The 20,879-nt window shown below is 49.7% G+C and overlaps 1 protein-coding gene across 1 annotated transcript in view; it reads right to left on the reverse strand.

Moving 5' to 3' along the window:
• CRYM (crystallin mu) overlaps positions 1 to 20,879 on the reverse strand; it is a 204,087-nt gene that overhangs the window by 14,309 nt on the left and 168,899 nt on the right. Inside the window, exon 7 of the mRNA XM_069210290.1 lies at positions 92 to 176. Coding sequence (XP_069066391.1) covers positions 92 to 176 — 85 coding nt within the window. The remainder of the gene's footprint in view (positions 1 to 91; positions 177 to 20,879) is intronic.

Consider the following 20,879-nt stretch of genomic DNA (forward strand, 5'->3'; position numbering starts at 1 on the left):
TCCCTGCCTATGCATTTTTGCCTAGGAACAAAACAGCCATGATAAATCTACAAGACCACTGTCTGGACACACACAAATGTGCTCTACGTACCCAATGATTTAAACACTGTTGTTTTCTCAGTGAGGGCTGGCTTTGTGCCGTTCACAACTTCACCCAGCTCTGCAAAAATCGCTGCCTGTGAAATAAAGGTGTAAATTTCAGTTTAATGTGATCGTGGCAATGTTCACATTATGGCCACTGCATTCACATAGTGAGCGAACTACATTTACACAGTAGGAGCCACTCTTTCAGCTAATGCCACTTGGGCGCCACTCATGCATGGACGTGAAATTCACCATAATGTATTATTCACTATTAGTGCAATAAAAATTGACAGCAAAGAGAGCGGAGCCCCGACTGACGCCCATAAAGACGAGCTGCCTCTGTGATCCTGGCACGGATCTTGCCACCTCTGAGGTCAGAGGTCACAAAGACAGAGAAATGGGTCGCAGAGGGCAAACTAGAGGTCGCAGCTGCAGATGGGCGCAGAAACCACAGTTGTGAAATGAAGTTTAGCTTCAGCAACAGGTTAATGCGGCATCTGCTGATTTCCTTTATGTTGTGGAGAGAAAGCAGCACATCAACAAAACTATTTATTAAAAACGCCAATTGTATTGACTTTTGACCATCTACATCGCTTCACTGCCTTTTGGCTAGGTTCATGCTTTAGAAATAACATACACATTTATAGTGAAATGATAATTTCAAGCACAAGAAGAGGTAGTAAGTACCTAGGTGGTAGTAGCAATTGCAGATTTCCCATGTGTAGTTAAGCTTGCACTACTGCTGCCTACAACCTAGGACTTTTGTTATCAAAGCTTGGTTAACAGTCCAGACCTGCCAACTCACACGGCACCACTGGGTGTCACACGATATCGGCTCCCTTCACACGGTCACCCGGTGAGAAGCGGGTATCACAGTGTGCAAAGTATTAGCTGGAAACCCTGAAATGAGCAGGTTTCCAGCTAATTGTTTTGAGGTTCTGCACAGCCGATGTCCCTTGCGGGGTGTGAAACCTCCTAAGGACATCGGAGGCAGCCTCACCACCTTTGTTTTTGGTGTTGGCAAATGGGGTGAGGGGGCCTAAAGGGGGGTCTTATGTTCAGAAACAGTTCATTTAAAAGTGCCTCGACTGTGCTCGCCACTAAACCCCGTCCCCTTCGATGCCCACCCCTACTCATACAGTGCTAAAATTTAAAAAGTAGTCAGGTTTGGAACACATTTTTCGCTGTGAGGAGGAGAGTTCTGTGCAGGGACAATGCAAGATTCAGGAGGGGCGGGGGAACAGGGTCCATTGTGGAAGCAGTGCAGAGTCCAAGAGGGCATGGCGCAGGGTACAGAAGGGTTGGAGTCAGTAGCACAGGGTCAAGAGGGCCAGGAAGAGAGCACTGTGGGTTAAGGAGACAGGAAGCAATGTAGGGACAAGAGGGGAATAGAAAAGCAAGGTCAGTGGGTGGAAAGAAGAGGGCGGCAGTAGAGTAATGTCAATAGGACTGTAGAAAATCAAGGAGAGGAAGTAATGCAGCGTTATGATTGGCAGCAGCTCGACAGGTATGTGTTGGTGCAGGGTCAAGTAGTGTGAAGAATGAAGTTCTTCACCAGGAATTGCACACAAATGGGAAGTATCAGAGGGTGCATAGCTCAGGGGAAACTAAGCAGAAACCAAACGTTTTTCTAACACACAAAGGTGGTCATTACAACCCTGGCGGACGGTGTTAAAGCTGCGGTAATACCGCAAACAGGTCGGCGGAAAAAAAAGGGAATTATGACCGTGGCGGAAACCGCCAACATAGACAGCCACTTTAACCCTCCGACCGCCACGGCGGTACAAACAAGCAGCGCGGCGGTCACCGCCAACAGACAGGCGGGAGACAAAGTACCGCCCACAGTATCACAACCCGTCAATCCGCCACCTTTTCCGGGGCGGATACACCGTGGATAAAAACACGGCGGAAACAGCTTTTGCAATGGGAAAACGCTCACCTGAACACACTCCACGAGGAAGGAGGCCACCATGGAGCCCGAATTACAAATACTCCCTGCGCTTGTCTTTCTGCTCCTCTACGATCACCATCTACGTAGGCGACGAAGACAACGGTGAGTACTGCACCTATGACATAGGGGAGGGGGAGGCAAAAGTGAGGGGGACACACATGCAACACCCCCACCCCCAACCCCACCCTCACCCACTACAACACACACACCAATGCATGTCCAAACAGCACAGTAACAACCCACAACCCCCCCGGAAGAATGCAAAGACAAAAGAAATCAGTTCAAACTTTGTAATGTATCAAAATACAGTAAGCTAATATATACAGATATATATACACATTCCAGAATTGATACAGTACGATTAGTAGTGCAGGTATGCACATATCAATGTCTGTGCACCACTGGGCCCAAAATGCATGGGCGAGGCCCACACTAGATACCTGTCCACAAACGGAGAGAACACTGCAGGGGCATCAGATAGAAATACAACAGGCACCTCAGGAGGAAGGGAAGGGGGGGCACCTCAGCCGGATTACAGCACCACGCCAGATCCACTACGGGGCTCCATGCCCATTGATGTATCCTGGGGAGTGCAAAGCCACAGTCTCTCAAGTCTCTACAGTGGGTGGGTTGCCCACTGTACCATCCTGGGGAGTGCAAAGCCACAGTCTCTCAAGTCTCTACAGTGGGTGGGTTGCCCACTGCTTTATCCTGGGGAGTGCAAAGCCACAGTCTCTCGAGTCTCTACAGTGGGTGCGTTGCCCACTGCACCATCCTGGGGAGTGCAAAGCCACAGTCTCTCGAGTCTCTCCAGTGGGTGGGTTGCCCACTGTACCATCCTGGGGAGTGCAAAGCCACAGTCTCTCAAGTCTCTACAGTGGGTGGGTTGCCCACTGTACCATCCTGGGGAGTGCAAAGCCACAGTCTCTCAAGTCTCTCCAGTGGGTGAGTTGCCCACTGCTTTATCCTGGGGAGTGCAAAGCCACAGTCTCTCAAGTCTCTCCAGTGGGAGGGTTGCCCACTGCTTTATCCTGGGGAGTGCAAAGCCACAGTCTCTCAAGTCTCTCCAGTGGGTGGGTTGCCCACTGCTTTATCCTGGGGAGTGCAAAGCCACAGTTTCAAGTCTCCACAGTGGGTGGGTTGCCCACTGCACCATCCTGGGGAGTGCAAAGCCACAGTCTCTCAAGTCTCTACAGTGGGTGGGTTGCCCACTGTTCCATCCTGGGGAGTGCAAAGCCACAGTCTCTCAAGTCTCTACAGTGGGTGGGTTGCCCACTGTACCATCCTGGGGAGTGCAAAGCCACAGTCTCTCAAGTGGATAACAGTCTCCACTGGTTCTGGAGGGGGACTGGTGCCCAGACTGCATCAGACTCCTCGTGACAGTTCCTGTTCCATCACTGTCCCAGCTGCACATGGGCTAACGATGCTTGATTTGGCGGTCTTTTCCCTGTTCAGCAGTGCTTGACTTTGCAGTTTCTGACCTGTTCAGCGGTGCTTAGCCCTGTTCAGCGGTCTTCACCATGGCGGTCTTTTCCCTGTTCAGCGGTGCTTTGCCATGGCGGTCTGTGCCCTGTTCAGCGGTGCTTGACTTTGTAGTTTCTGACCTGTTCAGCGGTGCTTTGCCCTGTTCAGCGGTCTTCACCATGGCAGTCTTTTCCCTGTTCAGCGGTCTTCACCATGGCGGTCTTTTCCCTGTTCAGCGGTGCTTTACTTTACAGTTTCTGACCTGTGCATTGGTGTGTGGCATGACGGTCCCTCATTGCCCAGCGGGGCTGTGGCTGCCGGGGCCCTCCAGGGCACTGACTCTGGCGGTGGTCTCCGGACCAGTGACGACTGTGCTGGCCTCCTGGGCACTGACTCTGGCGGTGGTCTCCGGACCAGTGACGATTGTGCTGCCCTCCTGGGCAATGACTCTGGCGGTGGTCTCCGGACCAGTGACGACAGTGCTGGCGGTGGTGTCCCGGCCGCCGGGGAGGATGGCGCCCTTGTCCGCCGTGCTGCTCTTCCCAGACTGTGCAGACTTCTTCTGGCCCTTCACCATCTTTGGAGGAGTCACAGCTGACTCGGCACTCCCCCTGGGACACTTGTGAGCAGTTTTGTCGCCAGGAGTCTTCACCCTGTCCCGTCGGCCACTTTCCAACTTTAGGTGCTTTACAGGGGGTGGACTGGCAGTGCTTTGGCTCCGTGTCACACTGCCTGCCCTGGTGGCCGGTGCACTCCACACACCTTGAACACGCACCACTGGTACTGGAGTTTTTTTGGCTGAGGTGCTACAACGGGACCTATGAATTGGAGGGGTGGGGCGGTGGCAAAGAGGTCAACGTTGCTGAGGAAGAGTTGCTGACGAAGACTGGGATGGGTAGCTGGAGGGGGTCTGGGAGTGGAGGAAGAGGAGGTGGTTGTAGGAGGTGTGACTTTAGGTGATTTGGGTGCAGGTGCAGGTACTGGAGGCTGTCGTGAGGTGGATGGATGTTGGGTGTGTGGGTGCCCGCGTTTGTGTACTTTGGGAGGGGGCGTCACAGACACACTGGGAGTGGACACAGGGGACGTGTAAATGGTAGTGGGGGTGGTGAGTGCAGGTGAGCGGGTGTGGTGCTGGGTGTTCTGGTGCAAGTCCTAGTGCCTGTAGTAGTGCATGCAGGTGAGAGTGTAGACGACACTAGGAGGGAGGAGGGAGACGACGAGGAGGGGGACACAGTGGAGGCAGTGGATGTTGTTGTGTGTGTATGTGGGTGATGCTTGTTTGAGTGCCTGTGGGTTGTGTGGTGCTTATGTTTGCCTGAGCTACTTTTGTGTGTTGAGGTGTATGCATGCTTGTCTGATGGTGTGCTTGGGATAGGCTGGGGTACAGGGGACTGGGTCTGGGTGGAGGGAGTTGGAGGGGGGAGGCTACACACAGGGACAATGGCTGCCATCAGTGCTGAGGCCAGAGATTACAGGGTTCGATGAAGGGCAGCCTGACCAGAATGAATGCCCTCCAGGAATGCATTACGTGTTGCAACTCCCTTTCTACACCCTGGATGGCATTCACAATGGTAGACTGCCCAACAGTGAGTGACATGAGGAGGTCAATGGCCTCCTCACTGAGGGCAGCAGGGGTGACAGGGGCAGGGGCTGAGGTGCCTGGGGCAAAGGTGATGCCCACCCTGCTGGGTGAGCAGGCACGGAGCGAAGGCTGAGGGGCTGGGAGGGCGGTGCTGGTAGGGGGGGTGGCGGCTGTACCTGTAGAAGTGGGGGGCACAGATGGTGCCGCCACCACAAGGGAGCTCCCATCGGCAGACGAGCCGGTGTCGCTGTTTGGTGATCTGGTGACCGACGTGAAGCTCCCCTCGCCCTCCGTCCCACTGGTGTATTCAGAGTCTGTGGTGTGGCCCTCCATGGCCATGTGGGATGCAGCTCCCTCGTGCTCCGGTGCCACTGTACCTCCGCCTGATGATGCACACAAGAACAGGGAGAGCACAAAAAGGGGGGGGGACGACAGAAGAAAAACAGGTTGAGTGCATGGCTTACCGCTACCGTTGGCGGACAATACAGACACAGCAGCCCCCTGCACTACGCCGTGCTCTTGGCCTCTACAGATGCAATTCCTGGGATCTGCCCTACCTGGCTATGGCGGTCATCTGCAGACATAGATGACACAGGGGCATGTATACCTGTACTTGGCACTCTACAGAGGTGGGGTGGAGTGCCACATGGCCTGCATTACGGAGGGGCCTAGCCTACGGAACTCGCCCTGGCCTAGGGAAACCCACAGCCCTCCTCCCCCACCCAGACCCCTCCACTGCGCGCACAGTCCGCAGAATGAGTGTGTACTGCTGTGATGCCCTCAAGCGCCCATCCAACTGAGGGTAGGCCACCGCCAGGATCCGGAACATCAGGGGGGTCATGGTGCGACGGGCATCACTCCCACGTTGGGAGGCCATCCCGAGCTGAGCCTCCGCCGTCTTCTTGCTCCAGCGGCGAATGTCCTCCCATCTTTTCCGGCAGTGGGTGCCCCGTCTCTGGTGGAACCCCAGGGTCCGGACGTCCTTGGCGATGGCACGCCAAATGTCCTTCTTCTGGTGGGCGCTGACCTACATGACATGTACAGGGGAAGAAGAGAAGTCATTAACAACAGCACCGTCGAAGTGGGTGGCCCCCATCCCTACCCTTGCAATGTGGCACATGCATTCACAGTCCTTCATGTTCCCTGACCTCTGCCCCCTTCCTACTGACATCAAGCCCTCTCCACCCAGGCATAGCCCATACAACGTGCTCCCTCTGTACTTACCTGTTGGTCTGGAGGACCGTAGAGTAGCGTGTACTGGGGGAGGACCCCGTCCACAAGCTTCTCCAACTCCTGAGCAGTGAAGGCAGGGGCCCTTTCCCCAGACGCAGCAGCCATTGTCCCTTCCAGACCGAGGTCAAAGCAGCACTTGCAGTGTAGGTCCTCTCCTGTCGTAGATCAGGTATCAAGTGACTTAACAGATAGAAAATGGCGGTGACGTCCGCAGCGGTGCGTCTCATCACCGCTGGCGCACTTCATCATTGGCTCCTGGGACCCATAGGGTCCAATGTTAACCAATGCAGCATTGCGCCACGGCCTACGACCGCCTACCGCGACGGTGTACAACGCCAGTGCAGATACCTCACATCCCATTGTCCCAGTTTAGAGGTCAGGCAGCCGCCATTTCAGGGGCCCACATGGCTTCATTTACTACTGCGTCACACATACCTAGGCCTACACTCAACACACATACAGGAAGAGTTTTGTATTTGGTGCCATGTTCTGTGTAGCTGTGGGTACATACCTGGGAATTTGTTGACTCTGTGGTCGCTGTTGTCCTTCCTAGGCACCGTCAGTTGGGACATGTGAGGAGATGGCGGAATCCTCCGGTGTACCGACCGCTGGTGGACCTGTTGACAATGGAGGAGCGACATTTAATCATCACCTACAGGTTTGACGTGCCACTATCCAGGAACTGTGTACCCAGTTGGGGCCAGACCTGATCTCACCAATCCGCCATCCCACCGGAATCCCCCCTCAAGTGCAGGTGCTATCAGTGCTCCATTTCCTTGCAAGTGGGTCTTTTCAGAAAACAGTGGCCATGGCATCAGGGATGTCCCAGCCTATGTTTTCCAACGTATTGTCCAGAGTGTTGTCTGCCCTGCTGAAACACGTAAGGAGCTACATAGTTTTCCCTCAGGTGGAGGATTTGGCTACAGTTAAAGGTGACTTCTATGCCCTGGGACATATCCCCAACATCATAGGTGCTATTGATGGGACCCATGTAGCTCTGCTCCCCCCCCACAGGAGTGAACAGGTGTACAGGAACCGGAAGAGTTATCATTCCATGAATGTACAGATGGTATGTTTGGCAGACCAGTACATCTCCCAGGTAAATGCTATGTTCCCTGGCTCAGTGCATGACGCCTACATCCTGCGGAATAGCAGTATCCCGTATGTGATGGGTCAACTCCAGAGGCACCGGGTGTGGCTATTAGGGGACTCTGGTTACCCCAACCTGTCATGGCTATTGACCCCAGTGAGGAATCCCAGGACCAGGCAGAGGAACGCTACAATGAGGCCCATGGGCGGACTAGGAGGGTGATCGAACGCACCTTCGGCCTCCTGAAGGCCAGGTTCAGGTGCCTCCATATGACAGGTGGTTCCCTATTCTACTCACCAAAGAAGGTGTGCCAGATCATCATTGCCTGCTCAATGCTTCACAATCTTGCTGTGCGACGCCAGGTGCCTTTTCTGCAGGAGGATGGTCTAGATGGCGGTGTTGTGGCAGCTGTGGAGCCTGAGACAGTGATGAGGAGGAAGCTGAGGAAGAAGACATAGACAACAGGGAGTCAGTCATACAGCAATATTTCCAGTGACACACAGGTGAGAATTTTTTTTTTCACTATTACATTCACTTTCACACTTCTACCTCTATCCTGTCTGTCATTTAGTAGCAGTATTTGGTAACTGAGTTGTACCTTTCCATTACGGTTTCACAGGTGTGGTTACCAACGTGTATCATCTGCTTGCATCCTTCATGGACTTGTGATGTGTGACATAGGTATGTTGGCATTACAATAGAAAACGCATTTTGACACTGTCATTGATAATACAAATTTACCAAATCACAGACTGACTCCAGATTGTTTTGTGCTTCAAGGGTGTTTATTTAAGTGCTCATAAATGAAGGGGGGTTGTAAAATGATGATGTGGGATGGTGGAGGAATGTCCATGGCAGAGTCCAGTCTATTCGTCTCACAGGTGCTTTGCCCATATGGGCATAGGAAGTGGAGCTGGGGCAGTTCCAATCTGGACAGGGTAACAAAGTGGGACAGTGGGAGGACAATCAGGGTGGTCTCATTTCCTGGTGGGGGTCTTGCCATCTTGCTCTGTCCTGTTCCTGGATCTCAGGGACCGCTTGCGGGGTGGTTCTCCGTCTGCAGGGGGTGGGGTGCTGGTGTGGTGGTCCTGTGGCGGGGCGTCCTGTCCACTTGCGCCGGCGGAGGTGGTGGGCAGTTCATCGTCCATGCTAGTGTCAGGGGCCCCTTGGAGTGCCAGGGTGTCCCTCATGGTCTTTTGTATGTCCTTCAGCACCCCTACGATGGTGCCCAGGGTGGAGCTGATGGTTCTGAGCTCCTCCCTGAACCCCAAATACTGCTCCTCCTGCATGCGCTGGGTCTCCTGAAACTTGGCAAGGACCGTCGCCATCGTCTCCTGGGAGTGGTGGTATGCTCCCATGATGGAGGAGAGGGCCTCGTGGAGGGTGGGTTCCCTTGGCCTGTCCGACCCCTGTAGCACAGCAGCCCTCCCAGTTCCCCTGTGTTCCTGTGCCTCCGTTCCCTGGACCGTGTGCCGACTACCACTGCCCCCAGGTCCCTGTTGTTGTTGGGGTGGTGGGTTATCCTGGGTTCCCTGTAGTGGTGGACACACAGCTGATTGACGTGTCCTGGGTACGGAGGGATGGGCCCGCTGGGTGGGTGCTGTGCTGGTGTTACCAGAGGGTGGAAGGTCAGTGTTGGGCTGTGCCTGTGCGACGGGAACCGACTGTCCCGAGGCCCACGATGGTCCGGGCTGGTCATCTGGATCCAGTTGGCCAGAGCTGCTGTCGTCACTGTGGGCCTCTTCTGTGGGTGGTGTGGAGATGTCTGGACCCTCCTGTGTGGTGACGCTCCGTAGTGGTCCTGCAGGGGTATAAGAGCATGATTATTGCATGTGGGTGTGTCATGGTGTGCAATGGGTGGGTGTGCGTGTACCCCAGTGCAAGCATTCCTGTGTGGGGGTTTGTGTCATGATGGTTAGGGGGTTGTTATGGGTATGTGCAGTGAGCATGCTTTAGTGATGGGTGACCATGCTTAGTTGTGTCATGCAGGGCTTGGTGTTGGGATGGGTGGTTTGTGTTATTAGTACATTAGTGAGGAGTTGGAGTGATAGGGGAGGGTGTGAGGGCGGGGGTGTGTGATAGCATGCAGGTAGGGTGGGGGATATGATAGTTAAGATTTGACTTACCAGTGTCCATTCCTCCACCGACTCCTCCGAGGCCCTCTGGATGCATGATGGTCAAGAAATGCTCCTCCCATGTTGTTAGTTGTGGGGGAGGAGGTGTGGGTCCGCCACCAGTCCGCTGTACCGCGATGTTGTGCCTGGAGCCCACAGAACGCACCTTCCCCCGTAGGTCGTTCCACCTCTTCCTGATGTCCTCCCGATTTCTTGGATGCTGTCCCACAGCGTTGACCCTGTCCACGATTCTGGGCCATAGCTCCATCTTCCTGGCTATGGAGGTGTGCTGCACCTGTGAGCCAAATAGCTGTTGCTCTACCCGAAGGATTTCCTCCACCATGACCCTGAGCTCCTCCTCGGAAAACCTGGGGTGTCTTTGGCGTGACATGGGGTGATGTGGGTGATGTGTGGGGTGGTGTATGTTTTGATGTGTGTGGTGCTGTGTAGTGGTGTGTGGTGTTTTGTGCGTGGACTGTTGTATGGGTGATGGTGTTGTGTGCCTCTGTGTGGTGGGGTTCTCAATTGCTGTGCTCTCTGTTTCTCGGCTTCCTGAAAATTTCTGGTCGTAGGGGTTTGTGGGTGATGTGGGTGTGTGTTTTATCTTGAGTTGGGTGTGTGGGAGTGGTGTTTGTATGTGTATCAGGTGTGTGTATTTAGAATTGTCCAATGTGGCGGTGTTTTGGAGATGTGTGTGTATTTTGAGCGCGGCGGTGTGTACCGCCAATGGAATACCGCGGTTGAAAAACCGCCACGTGGATTCGTGGGTCGTGATAGCATGGGCGTGTTTCTGTTGGCGTGACGGTGGAGGATTTGTTTTCGCCAGTTTATCACTGACCTTTGGTGTGGCGGACTTGTGTGGGTGTCGGTATTTCGGCGGATTCCGAAATGTGTGTCATAATAGCTGTGGCGGAATTCCGCGGCGGTGTATTGGCGGTCTTCTGCACAGCGGTAAGCGGCTTTTACCGCCAATGTTGTAATGACCCCCAAAGTGTCACTAACAGGATGCATCAGAGGGTGCAAAGCACTAGGGGAACTATGCAAAAACCAAGCTTTTCACTAACACACAAAGTGCCACCCCCCACAAGAAGCAGAATTTGGAGATGGAATTTGGGAAGGCTGGACACAGGTCACAGACAACATACTACTGGGGATTTAGCACATAAAACCAGTATGCCTTATGAGGGCTCGGGTTGCTTGTGTTCCCTTCAGGAGGTTGTCTCGTCTGGCTGAATGGACTGTTTGCATGAGGAGCAAGCAGGGCGAGGTCTGGTTTGCATAAGGCGTGTCTCTGTCTAGAGTGGCACTGTGGGCAAACAAAACAATGGGTTGGAATACTATCCAGAGCGATTATCAGTAGTGTAGACTATTTGTAAGAATTCCTCCCATTCCCATCACCTTTTGTGTGTTTTATGCAGGTGATAACAGCAGGTGTTCATCACAAAGGATAGGTACAAGGCCAACTGACACTATACAAGCTTCACTCTGAACAAACACAGGTTGAGCAGTAGCCGCATCACACTACACACACAAATGGGGAGTGCCACTGCAAGCCACCACCCCAAATCGACAGTAGGGGGGTAGCAAGATCATTGATCTACACTCCAGAACATGTAGAGAGATGCTATTAATGCTATACGTTTGGGTTACGCAGAACAGGAGTTGGAGCAGTGGGTGAATGGGAGAATGGATTTTAAGCACAATCCATATAGATCAGGCAGAAATGGCAGATTTTTCTGGCCAAGAAAGCATACAAGGAAAAAGCCAGAGAACAAACACAGCTTAAACACTAGTCTAGTTTCATACATTACAAAACCATAAACAGTTTTTTTATGGTTGGCAGAATCCTGCAATTTAAGTTCTAAACAAATTCCCCAGATGTTTTCTGAATCTTTGGTTGACAGCATTATATCATAACAAGTTTTAGTTATATGCATGTATTCCAGTCAACTGAAAGAAGTTTGATAGTGTGCGATTTCATGCCAAGTGCTCTACGTTTTATTGAATGCTCACGCTATATAACAGTAAATAGCCCTTGTCTCCCTTTCTCCTGGGAAGGTTGGACACAAGTCAAAGAGAAAATACAATTTTCGGTTTAGCACATGAAACCAGTACAGCTTCTGCAGTCTCACGTTCCTTGTGTACCCTTCAGGAAGGGGCCTTGACTGGCTGAACGGACTGTTCCTATGAGGAGCAAAGTCAGTTCAGATTTGCATAAGACGAGCCTTTGTCTAGAGTGGCACTGTGGACAAAGAAAATGTTGGGTTGAAATGCTATCCAGAGGCATTTTAGAGCATCAGTTAATTAGGTGGGAATACCTTAAGGATGGTATTGGAAGAAAAGCTGAAAGTGTTAAACCAAGAAATACATTTCCTGATAAGAAGACAACAACAGCTGTTTTCCACTTTAAGACAGCATGAAATCTATTTTCTTAAACAAATTAAATCAAGATTAAAAGCCTTAGAGTGTAGAAGTGAAAGTGATGATAAGTGGATTCATCTAAGGGGACTTGAAATACTGGCGACTGGTGGCTGAATTTTGTGACTCTAGGGTGGCTGCATGCAATTTCCATCCATGAAAATGTTTGGGTGGGCTACTCTCTCACCTGTATTGTAGTAATCCTGTGGAAGCTAATCCGGTTGGGTTTAGTGTATCTAAAGAATTGTTTGTACTGTATGGAGCTCTGTTGGAAATGGCCCTTCTGCAGGGTTATACCCAGACTTTTTGCCTTCCTCCTTCTCTTTTTCTGACGTCATTTTTGCTGGTTTTTAGACTCTGCGCACTTTACCACTGCTAACCAGTGCTAAAGTACATATGCTCTCTCCCTTTAAACATGGTAACATTGGATCATACCCAATTGGACTATTTAATCTACCCATAAATCCCTAGTAATGTGCACTGTATGTGCCTAGGGCCTGTAGATTAAATGCTACTAATGGGCCTGCAGCACTGGTTGTGCCACCCACTTAAGTAGCCCCTTAACCTGGTCTCAGGCCTGCCATTGCAAGGCCTGTGTGTGCAGTTTCACTGTCACCTCGACTTGGCATTCAAAAGTACTTGCCAAGCCTAAAACTCCCCTTTTTCTACATATAAGTCACTTCTAATGTGTGCCCTAGGTAACCCCTAGAGCAGTGTGCTGTGTGGGTAAAAGGCAGGACATGTACCTGTGTAGTTTACATGTCCTGGTAGTGTAAAACTCCTAAATTCGTTTTGACACTACTGTGAGGCCTTCTCCCTTCACAGGCTAACATTGGGGCTGCCCTCATACATTGTTTGAGTGGTAGCTGCTGTTCTGGAAGGAGTAGGAAGGTCATATTTAGTATGGCCAGAATGGTAATACAAAATCCTGCTGACTGGTGAAGTTGGATTTAATATTACTATTCTAGAAATGCCACTTTTAGAAAGGGAGCATTTCTTTGCACTTAAATCTTTCTGTGCCTTACAATCCACGTCTGGCTGGGTTTAGTTGACAGCTCCTTGTGCATTCACTCAGACACACCCCAAACACAGGGTACTCAGCCTCACTTGCATACATCTGCATTTTGAATGGGTCTTCCTGGGCTGGGAGGGTGGAGGGCCTGCTCTCACACAAAGGACTGCCACACCCCCTACTGGGACCCTGGCAGACAGGTTGAACTGAAAGGGGACCTGGTGCACTTCTTAGCCACTCTTTGAAGTCTCCCCCACTTCAAAGGCACATTTGGGTATAAAACAGGGCCTCTGTCCTACCACCTCAGACACTTGCTGGAGAAGAAACCTGAACCAGAACCAGCATTCTGCCAATAAGAACTGCCTGGCTGCCTAAAGGACTCACCTGACTGCTTGCTGCCTTGCTGAACTCTTGCCTTTCTGCAGAAGTGCTCTCCAAGTGCTTGCCTCCTGTTCCCTGAAGTCTCAGGACCAAAAAGACTTATCTTTTTCAACTGGACGCCTTGTGTGCCGAAAAATTTGGCGCACAGCTTGCTCCGCGGTGAAAAATTCTCCGCTCGACGCGATGCCTGCAGTGCGACCGGAACTTCGACGCACGGCCTTGCCTGGACAACGCCACCCGACTTCCAGAGAGGAAATCGACGCAGCGCCTGCTGTGAGGGAGAAGATTCCACGCACAGCCCACCGGAACGACGCGCAGCCGGATAACAAGCCTAGGATTCCACGCACAGACCCCGGGACATCTGGTAATCCCGCGAACCACAGAAGGAGACTGCGCGCCGGAAAACGACGCACGTCTGTGTGAAAGAGGCAAAACCGACGCACACACCATTTTTCCACGTATCTCCTCCTCTGCGGCCACTCCAAACCAGGTACTTTGTGCTTGAAAGAGACTTTGTTTACTTCTTAAAGACTTAATACACTTTATATCACTTTTCAGTGAGATCTTCACAAATTCACATTGCAACTTTGTTCGTTTTGACCTACAAGTATCCTGATAAATATTATATATTTTTCTAAACACTGTGTGGTGTATGTTTGTGGTGCTATATTGTGTTATTGTATGATTTATTGCACAAATACTTTATACATTGCCTTCTAAGTTAAGCCTGACTGCTCACTTCCAAGCTACCAGAGGGTGGGCACAGGATAATTTGGATTGTGTGTGACTTACCCTGACTAGAGTGAGGGTTCTTCCTTGGACAGGGGGTAACCTGACTGCCAACCAAAAACCCAATTTCTAACAGTGCCCAAATCGTCCCCAGCAAGATTCAGAAAGCTAGCACTGATAGATGCAAAAGGTAAAGTTTTTGTTATGAGTTTACTATCCCACCTACAACAATGGGCTCAAGAAAACAATATTATCCCCCCAGAACAGGTTGGCTTTATGAGGAACCATAGCACCATTGATAACACGGCTGTCCTCCAAGTGATTATTAAGAAATATCCTAATTCTTGTGGTATGCCGGTGTATACAGCCTTTATTGATTTGTCCACAGCATTTAATAATGTGCATTGTCAGATGCCTTGGAGAAAGCTTCTCCTTTTAGGTGTACCTCATCACCTTCTGTGGCTCGTTACTGAACTTCACTCAGCTTCCTGGTGTCAAATCCTAATGGGAGTGAGTCGGCGTTTATCCCGAAAGGTTACAACCCACGACAGCTTGAAACAGAGTTGCCGGTTGGCTACTCTGCTGTTTTCCCTCTACGTTCAGGAATTGTCAGGTCATTTAACTCAGGTGTGAGGCTCTCCCCAAAAATCAGCAACATGTCTATTAGTTGCCTGCTGTACACTGATGGCATGGCCATAATGGATTTAACTCCTTTTGGTTTACAATGTCACCTTACTGCCTTGCTAAAGTATGCAATAGCCCATTTCTTGAAAATAAATATGCCAAAAAGTAAAACTTTGAGTTTTCGCAACAAATGCATGAGAACTGGGGAGGCAAGGGGGTTCAATTGGCACTAAGGGGAAGATAAATTGGAAAAAGTAGAATTGTATCTTTGCCTGGATAAAATCTTCTCTAGTAGTGGGTGGGGTGATAATCATGTAAACCACTGCTCAAGTAGGGCCTTATCCCAGGCAAACGCTCTTAAGGCTATATAAAATGTGTGGAAATGTGCACTTTGGTCATGTTTTGTCTGTCTCTAGGGTAAACATTCCCCCATCATTAAGTTACGCCTGTGATGTGTTGGATATGAGTCTTTGGTGCTTCTCTGAGGTAACAGAAGGTCACAATTTTGTCGGATTTGTGATTTGAATACGCTAGCAGCCCCTCACGCCCTTCGCTAGGAGTTTGAATTATTCTCAGCTTTTACTTTTTCAATGATCTCTGTTCTGAGATAGGGAACTTTGCTTCTCAGTGGAGAGGGGAGAACTCTTCATGCAGCTCTTCAGTATACATTTTTTTCTTCCAAAAAGAGAAGAGTGCTTTTTTTAGGTCCTTTGTGTTAGCTAAAGAAACTTTTTGGATTGGTTTGAGTGTAGGCTCTTTTATGCCTAAATCCCTTTTTAAGAGTTATATAATAAAAATCCCATAACAAAATAAATCAGGAAAGAGACATTGCTCTATGTCAGTTAAATCAGAAAACTCGGGTAGTACAGGAGAGCAATCTCCAGAATAAACCCCCACCTTATCTAACCTGGGATCTCTCTTGTGGGACCCAAAGGTCAATCTTATTGTTGAGAATGGATTTGCTTCCCCTAGGTGTTGTCTCAGGCATTTGGAGTGAAGTCCCAAAAAAGGAGAGATTGTATGAGTTAAGTCACTTGTATATACAAGATTTCAAGCATGTAGCATTTGCATGTCCTGTGTTGCATTATGCACATCATCACTTTTTGAGGTCAGCATTTCTTAAATATAATATTCGATCAGTATCAGAGGACTGTAAGTGTTTCATGTTTCCCCCTAATGAAATGTTTTGTGTCAAGATCTTCCAATTTTTAAAAAATGGTTTTTAAATTTGTATAATTGAGTTATGTCACACTGTGCACAACATTACTTTGTAAGGCCAATGTTTATTAAACATAATATTTGATCCGGGAAGGCATTGCCGGCCAGCAGTGGGACAGACTACGTGTCCCATACCTACTTGCAGATGAAGGAGGCTGGCAATGTGTTCCCTGTGCCAGGAGGCGCACAAGTTGCAGCGCCAGGACCTTCTGCACGGGAAGGCATTACCAGCGAGCAGGGGATGGATATTGCTTAAAGGAGCCTGGGCTGGACTCCGCCCCACTTGGGTTTTCTTCACCTGGAATCCAGCAATTCGACTCCAGCCCGGTGAAAGTTTTGATTTACTGACTTTGGGGGCCCACATTCTGGTCTATATTATCACTAGTGATCTACCTTGGGTAAACATAAACTACAAGGGGACAAGGACACTGCCAGCAAGTCTGGCCAGTGTACTACACTAGATTAATTTCTAGCGCGAGCAGTCGGGGTTATTGCTAAAGAAATAGATTTGGCGGAGCGGTGTCCATGGATGTAGGGGATGTTGGAGAAGGTTCAATCCCCTCCTCTTCTTCTCGCCAGTATGCATGCCTCAGTCCAGAGAAAGGGTAGCCAGGCGTCCCGGGGTTGCCGGGACAGTCCCGGATATTCACCAGCTGTCCCAGGAGGTTTGGACAAATTTGGCTCATGTCCCGGTTTTTTGAGGTGGTCGACTGAAAACAGTGAGAGGCACTTTTTAGGTGTTTCTAAAGCTGTGGTAGTTAGCAACTGTTGCAAGTAACCAATTTAAATAACAGGTTTGGTGCTGGTATTAAAAATTACATTTTTTTTTTTTCTCAGTGTCTCTTCTGTTTTCTTATTTTGCCGAGAGCTGTCATTCTGCACCACTCCGTCAATGTAAAATTGCAGTCTTTCTATTTTTGCAAAATGTCCCAGTTTTTGCTTCTCAAGATCTGGTCCCCTACCCAGAGGAGATAACTGATTTTTTCTCCCCTTGGAAAGTACGCCCTACTAGTGAGACAACACCACAGGGGAGTATTTTAGACAACCAGGGGGGCGGGTGCAAGAAATGGGGGTGGGGGTACAAGGGGAGTGTTCTGTATATCGCAATAGGCTGCCCCGTCTTAATTTTCTGCCAGAATGTGGGCCTTATGTGCAGTCATGACGGGGTCCAACAATATACTTCTTCTTTTGAGGAGACCACCCTAGCTTTGAAAAACAAAATTTGCCAATGGTTGTGTGTAAATTCCAACTTTAACATCAATAAATACAACAATATCTTTTTGTGAGAAGGGTTGGGTGGGTCGGACAAATGCTAATGGAGATTACCTAGTAATAAATTGTAAGACACTCGATTTGGCTAGGCGTCTGGTTATCAGCACAAGTAAACGTCATTCCACAGAGGCAGGTGTATTCATTCAGACGCTGTTTCTTTTTACCGGCACCTACATCAGCGTTAGGGGGGTGGGCCTTTGTGGGGGTTTGAGGGTGAGTTGAGACATTCAGACCCAATACTCATTCCCAACTTCTAATAGGTTTCTCCCTTTCATGGGCCTTGACAGTAATGACTAACTTCGATTTGCTACATCTTCCAGCCCTTCTATTGTCAGCATTGTGAGTTCTCCCACTATAAGCAAGGGTAAGATCTGCCCAGGTATTAATACTATAAGTTTTGGCTCCTGGAATATTGCAGGCATAAAGTCTAAGGGCCATATGTATCATCAGTTTTTGCATTCACAAACAGTGTGAATTGGTAAATTCAACCGTTTGCAAATGCAAAATAGCCTTTCCTAATGTATGAAAGGTTTTGATAGTCCAATTTTAGGGAACTGCATTTTTTTGTGATTCCCTAAACTTGCGACTCCAAATAGGGAATCACAATTTGTAATTCCCTAAATAGGAAATCGCAATTAGGGATTTCCTATTTGTGATTCCCTAAGCACATGTACCACGCATCTTCTAAATGCAAACTGGGCATTTAGGAAATGCTATTACCATCGACTTCAAGTCGATGGTAACCATGTGCAATTTAAAAAAATGCAATTTTGAATGTGCCATGTAGCGCACACATGCCCCTAGGGCATGTATGCGCTTTACATGTGCACAATGTATTTTGGGGGTGCATGCATGGGTGTCTGAAGGCCCTAGGCACCCTTGGTTTTGAATTTCCTAATTTTCGATTTCCTAACAGGAAATCGCAAATTAGAAAATGCAAAACCATTCGCACCTATGAGCCTTTAGGACCATAGGAACAAATGGAGTCGCAATTCCTAATAGCAATTCCCTAATAGAGATTGCGACTAGGGAACTGCTACTGTGTTACATACCATTTTGCATTCCCTAAATAGCGATTTCTTTAAATTTGCTATTTAAGGAATGCAAAATGGGGCAGTTATACATATGGCTGGATGGAGCTTATTACCCAGTTCGTGACCCAGTTGGTCATCCTGCAGGGGACATGGGCCGAGGAGCAATTTACCCTGGATGGATGTGAGACTTTTGCGGTCCAGCCACTCCCTCTCTAAGTGTTCGTGCATGGTGCCGGCTAGCCATTTTTGTTTGTATCACAAAACTCTTATCTGTCATACCAATTCCTGCAGGGCATAGCAGAATCCAAATCCTGTGGGTTGTGGTTTCTAAAATTTCTACTTTTTTGTGATAACTTTTTATAATGTTGTGTGGGAGGCAGGATGTCAGATCACTGTGCTATTTCATATACAGTTTGTCCTTGAGGTGAGGTGAGGTCGCTTCGTAAGTTTAACCTTTTTAATGTGTTGCTGGGGGTGATTTTAATGCTAAATTGGGCCTTAATACCATCCCTTCTGACCCAACTTTGACTGAGTATATTCCACGTTGCTCACAGACCAAAGTCTGTGTCAGAGGTTCGGTTTTAGATTGTGGCCCTCATTACGACTTTGACGGCGCCAGGAGACTGGCAGTGTTGGCGGTCTCCTGCACACCATATCATGGGTACTGCTGGATTTCCACCACACTTTTGGCAGAAATCCAGCAGTAGTCGTGCTGGCTGGCGGAGGCGCTTTGGTGGCTCCACCCCCTGTCCCGCACTGCCAATAGGACACCGTCCGCCATATTATGGGCTCTGATACGGCCTGGCGGTGCCCTGCTGGCAAGCGCTGCCGGCAGTGGAAGCGCTCCTTCCCGTTCCCTGCTTACAACTTTCTCCCTGGAACAGGCAAGGTGATCTTCTGACAGGGAGAAGGGTGGGAGGGTGAGGGGTGTTGTGTGTGAGTGTGTGCTGTCTAAGTGTATGCATGAATGTGTGTATGCATGGTTGTATGCATGTCTGAATGTAAGTGTGTATGCGTGTGAGTATGCATGTTTGAATGGTTTATGAATGCTGTTGTGAATGCTTGTATGGATGCTGTTGTGAATGCGTCTATGGATGCTGTTGTGAATGAGTGTATGTGAATGGGTGTATGTGTAGTGCGTGTGGGTGTCTGTGTGCATGTATGTGGGAATAGGTGGTGGGGGTGGTGAGAGAGGTGCGTTGTGGCTGAAGGGGGGATGGGATGGGGGGTCTACTGCTTGGTGGGGGGGAGGGGTCTAGTGCTTGCTGGGGGTGCCGTCTACTGGTGACAGGGAAGGTATTCCCTGTCACCAGTAGCCTTTCCGCCATGGTTTTCATGGCAGTACCACCGCCATGGAAACCATGGTGGGAAGCTGGCTCCTAATACCGCCAGCGGTCTTCTATGGACCGCCGGGTCAGAGATGATCATCTCCGGCCCGGCGGTTCCAACCGTCATGGAAGTATGAGTGGAGATGTGGCAGGTTGGCAGAGGCGAACCCACCACACTCATAATGTGGCGGTCTGCACCGTCAGTCTGTTGGTGGCGGGACCGTTACATTTACCCTGGCGGTCAAAAGACTGCCAGGGTCAAAATGACCACCTATGTTTTTGTCTCCAGACCCCTTGTTCATATTGTTTGCTTTGGCATTGTCCATGAAACTCACTATAGCGACCGTAATCCTATTCAGGTGAGGTTGGGTATAGCGGTTAATGGTCATTCTAACCGTTCTCCAGAGCTCACGGGCTTGGCCCGTAAAGATCAAGGGCTTAGAGTTAGTTGGGATTGTACATCTATCCCCATGTTAATGGAGAAGCTTGATACTGCTAACTTACCTTTGATTGCGGCAACCTTGTTGGGTCTGGGATTGTCTCCAAATGTATGATGGAACAACGAATGCTGGAAGCACGCATCCCTGAACAACGCGGTCTGGACAACGACTGCATTGTTACCATGAATGCCTTTACCACACATGCCTTTACATTTAATTTTCATTGTAAAAACATGCCTAGTGAAGGCATGTGTGGGAACTGCATGTGTGGTTCTAGCATGCGACCTCCCACCTGTCCTAAGGCCCAGAAGTACCCCAACCCAAATACTAAAACTACCACGACCCCAACCCTAAAACAAAACTACCCCAAGATACCTCACACCCACACTGAGCCCTAAACCCTTCCTCGACCTCACCCACCCACCCTAAAAACATCTGACTTCCCCACACTGTCCCTAAAAACGAAACTACCCTGATCCCCCACCCCAACCTCAAAAACCAAACTACCCCTACACCCCCATTCCCAAAAAACAAACTACTCCGATCCCCAACCCCAAAAAACACTAACTACCCGACCCCTCACCCCTATAAACCAAACTACTCCTTGTTCTCCCCACCCCCACCGACAAAAAACAAACTACCCCGACCCCCAAAAACCAAACTACCCCGATCCCTCCACCTCTAAAAAACAAACGACCCCGATCCCCCACCCCAAAAAACAAACTACCCCAATCTCCCACCCCAAAAACAAAAGTATCCCAACACCCAAAACAAAACTACCCGACCCCCCCAAACCCCTAAAAACAGAACTGCCCCGATCCCCCACCCCTAAAAAAACAAACTACCTTGACCTCCCCGTACCCCAAGCCCTTAATCCACCCCATTCCTAAAAACTACCCCCCAAA

The sequence above is a fragment of the Pleurodeles waltl genome, chromosome 10 (assembly GCF_031143425.1).
Source record: "Pleurodeles waltl isolate 20211129_DDA chromosome 10, aPleWal1.hap1.20221129, whole genome shotgun sequence".
Classification (NCBI taxonomy): domain Eukaryota; kingdom Metazoa; phylum Chordata; class Amphibia; order Caudata; family Salamandridae; genus Pleurodeles; species Pleurodeles waltl.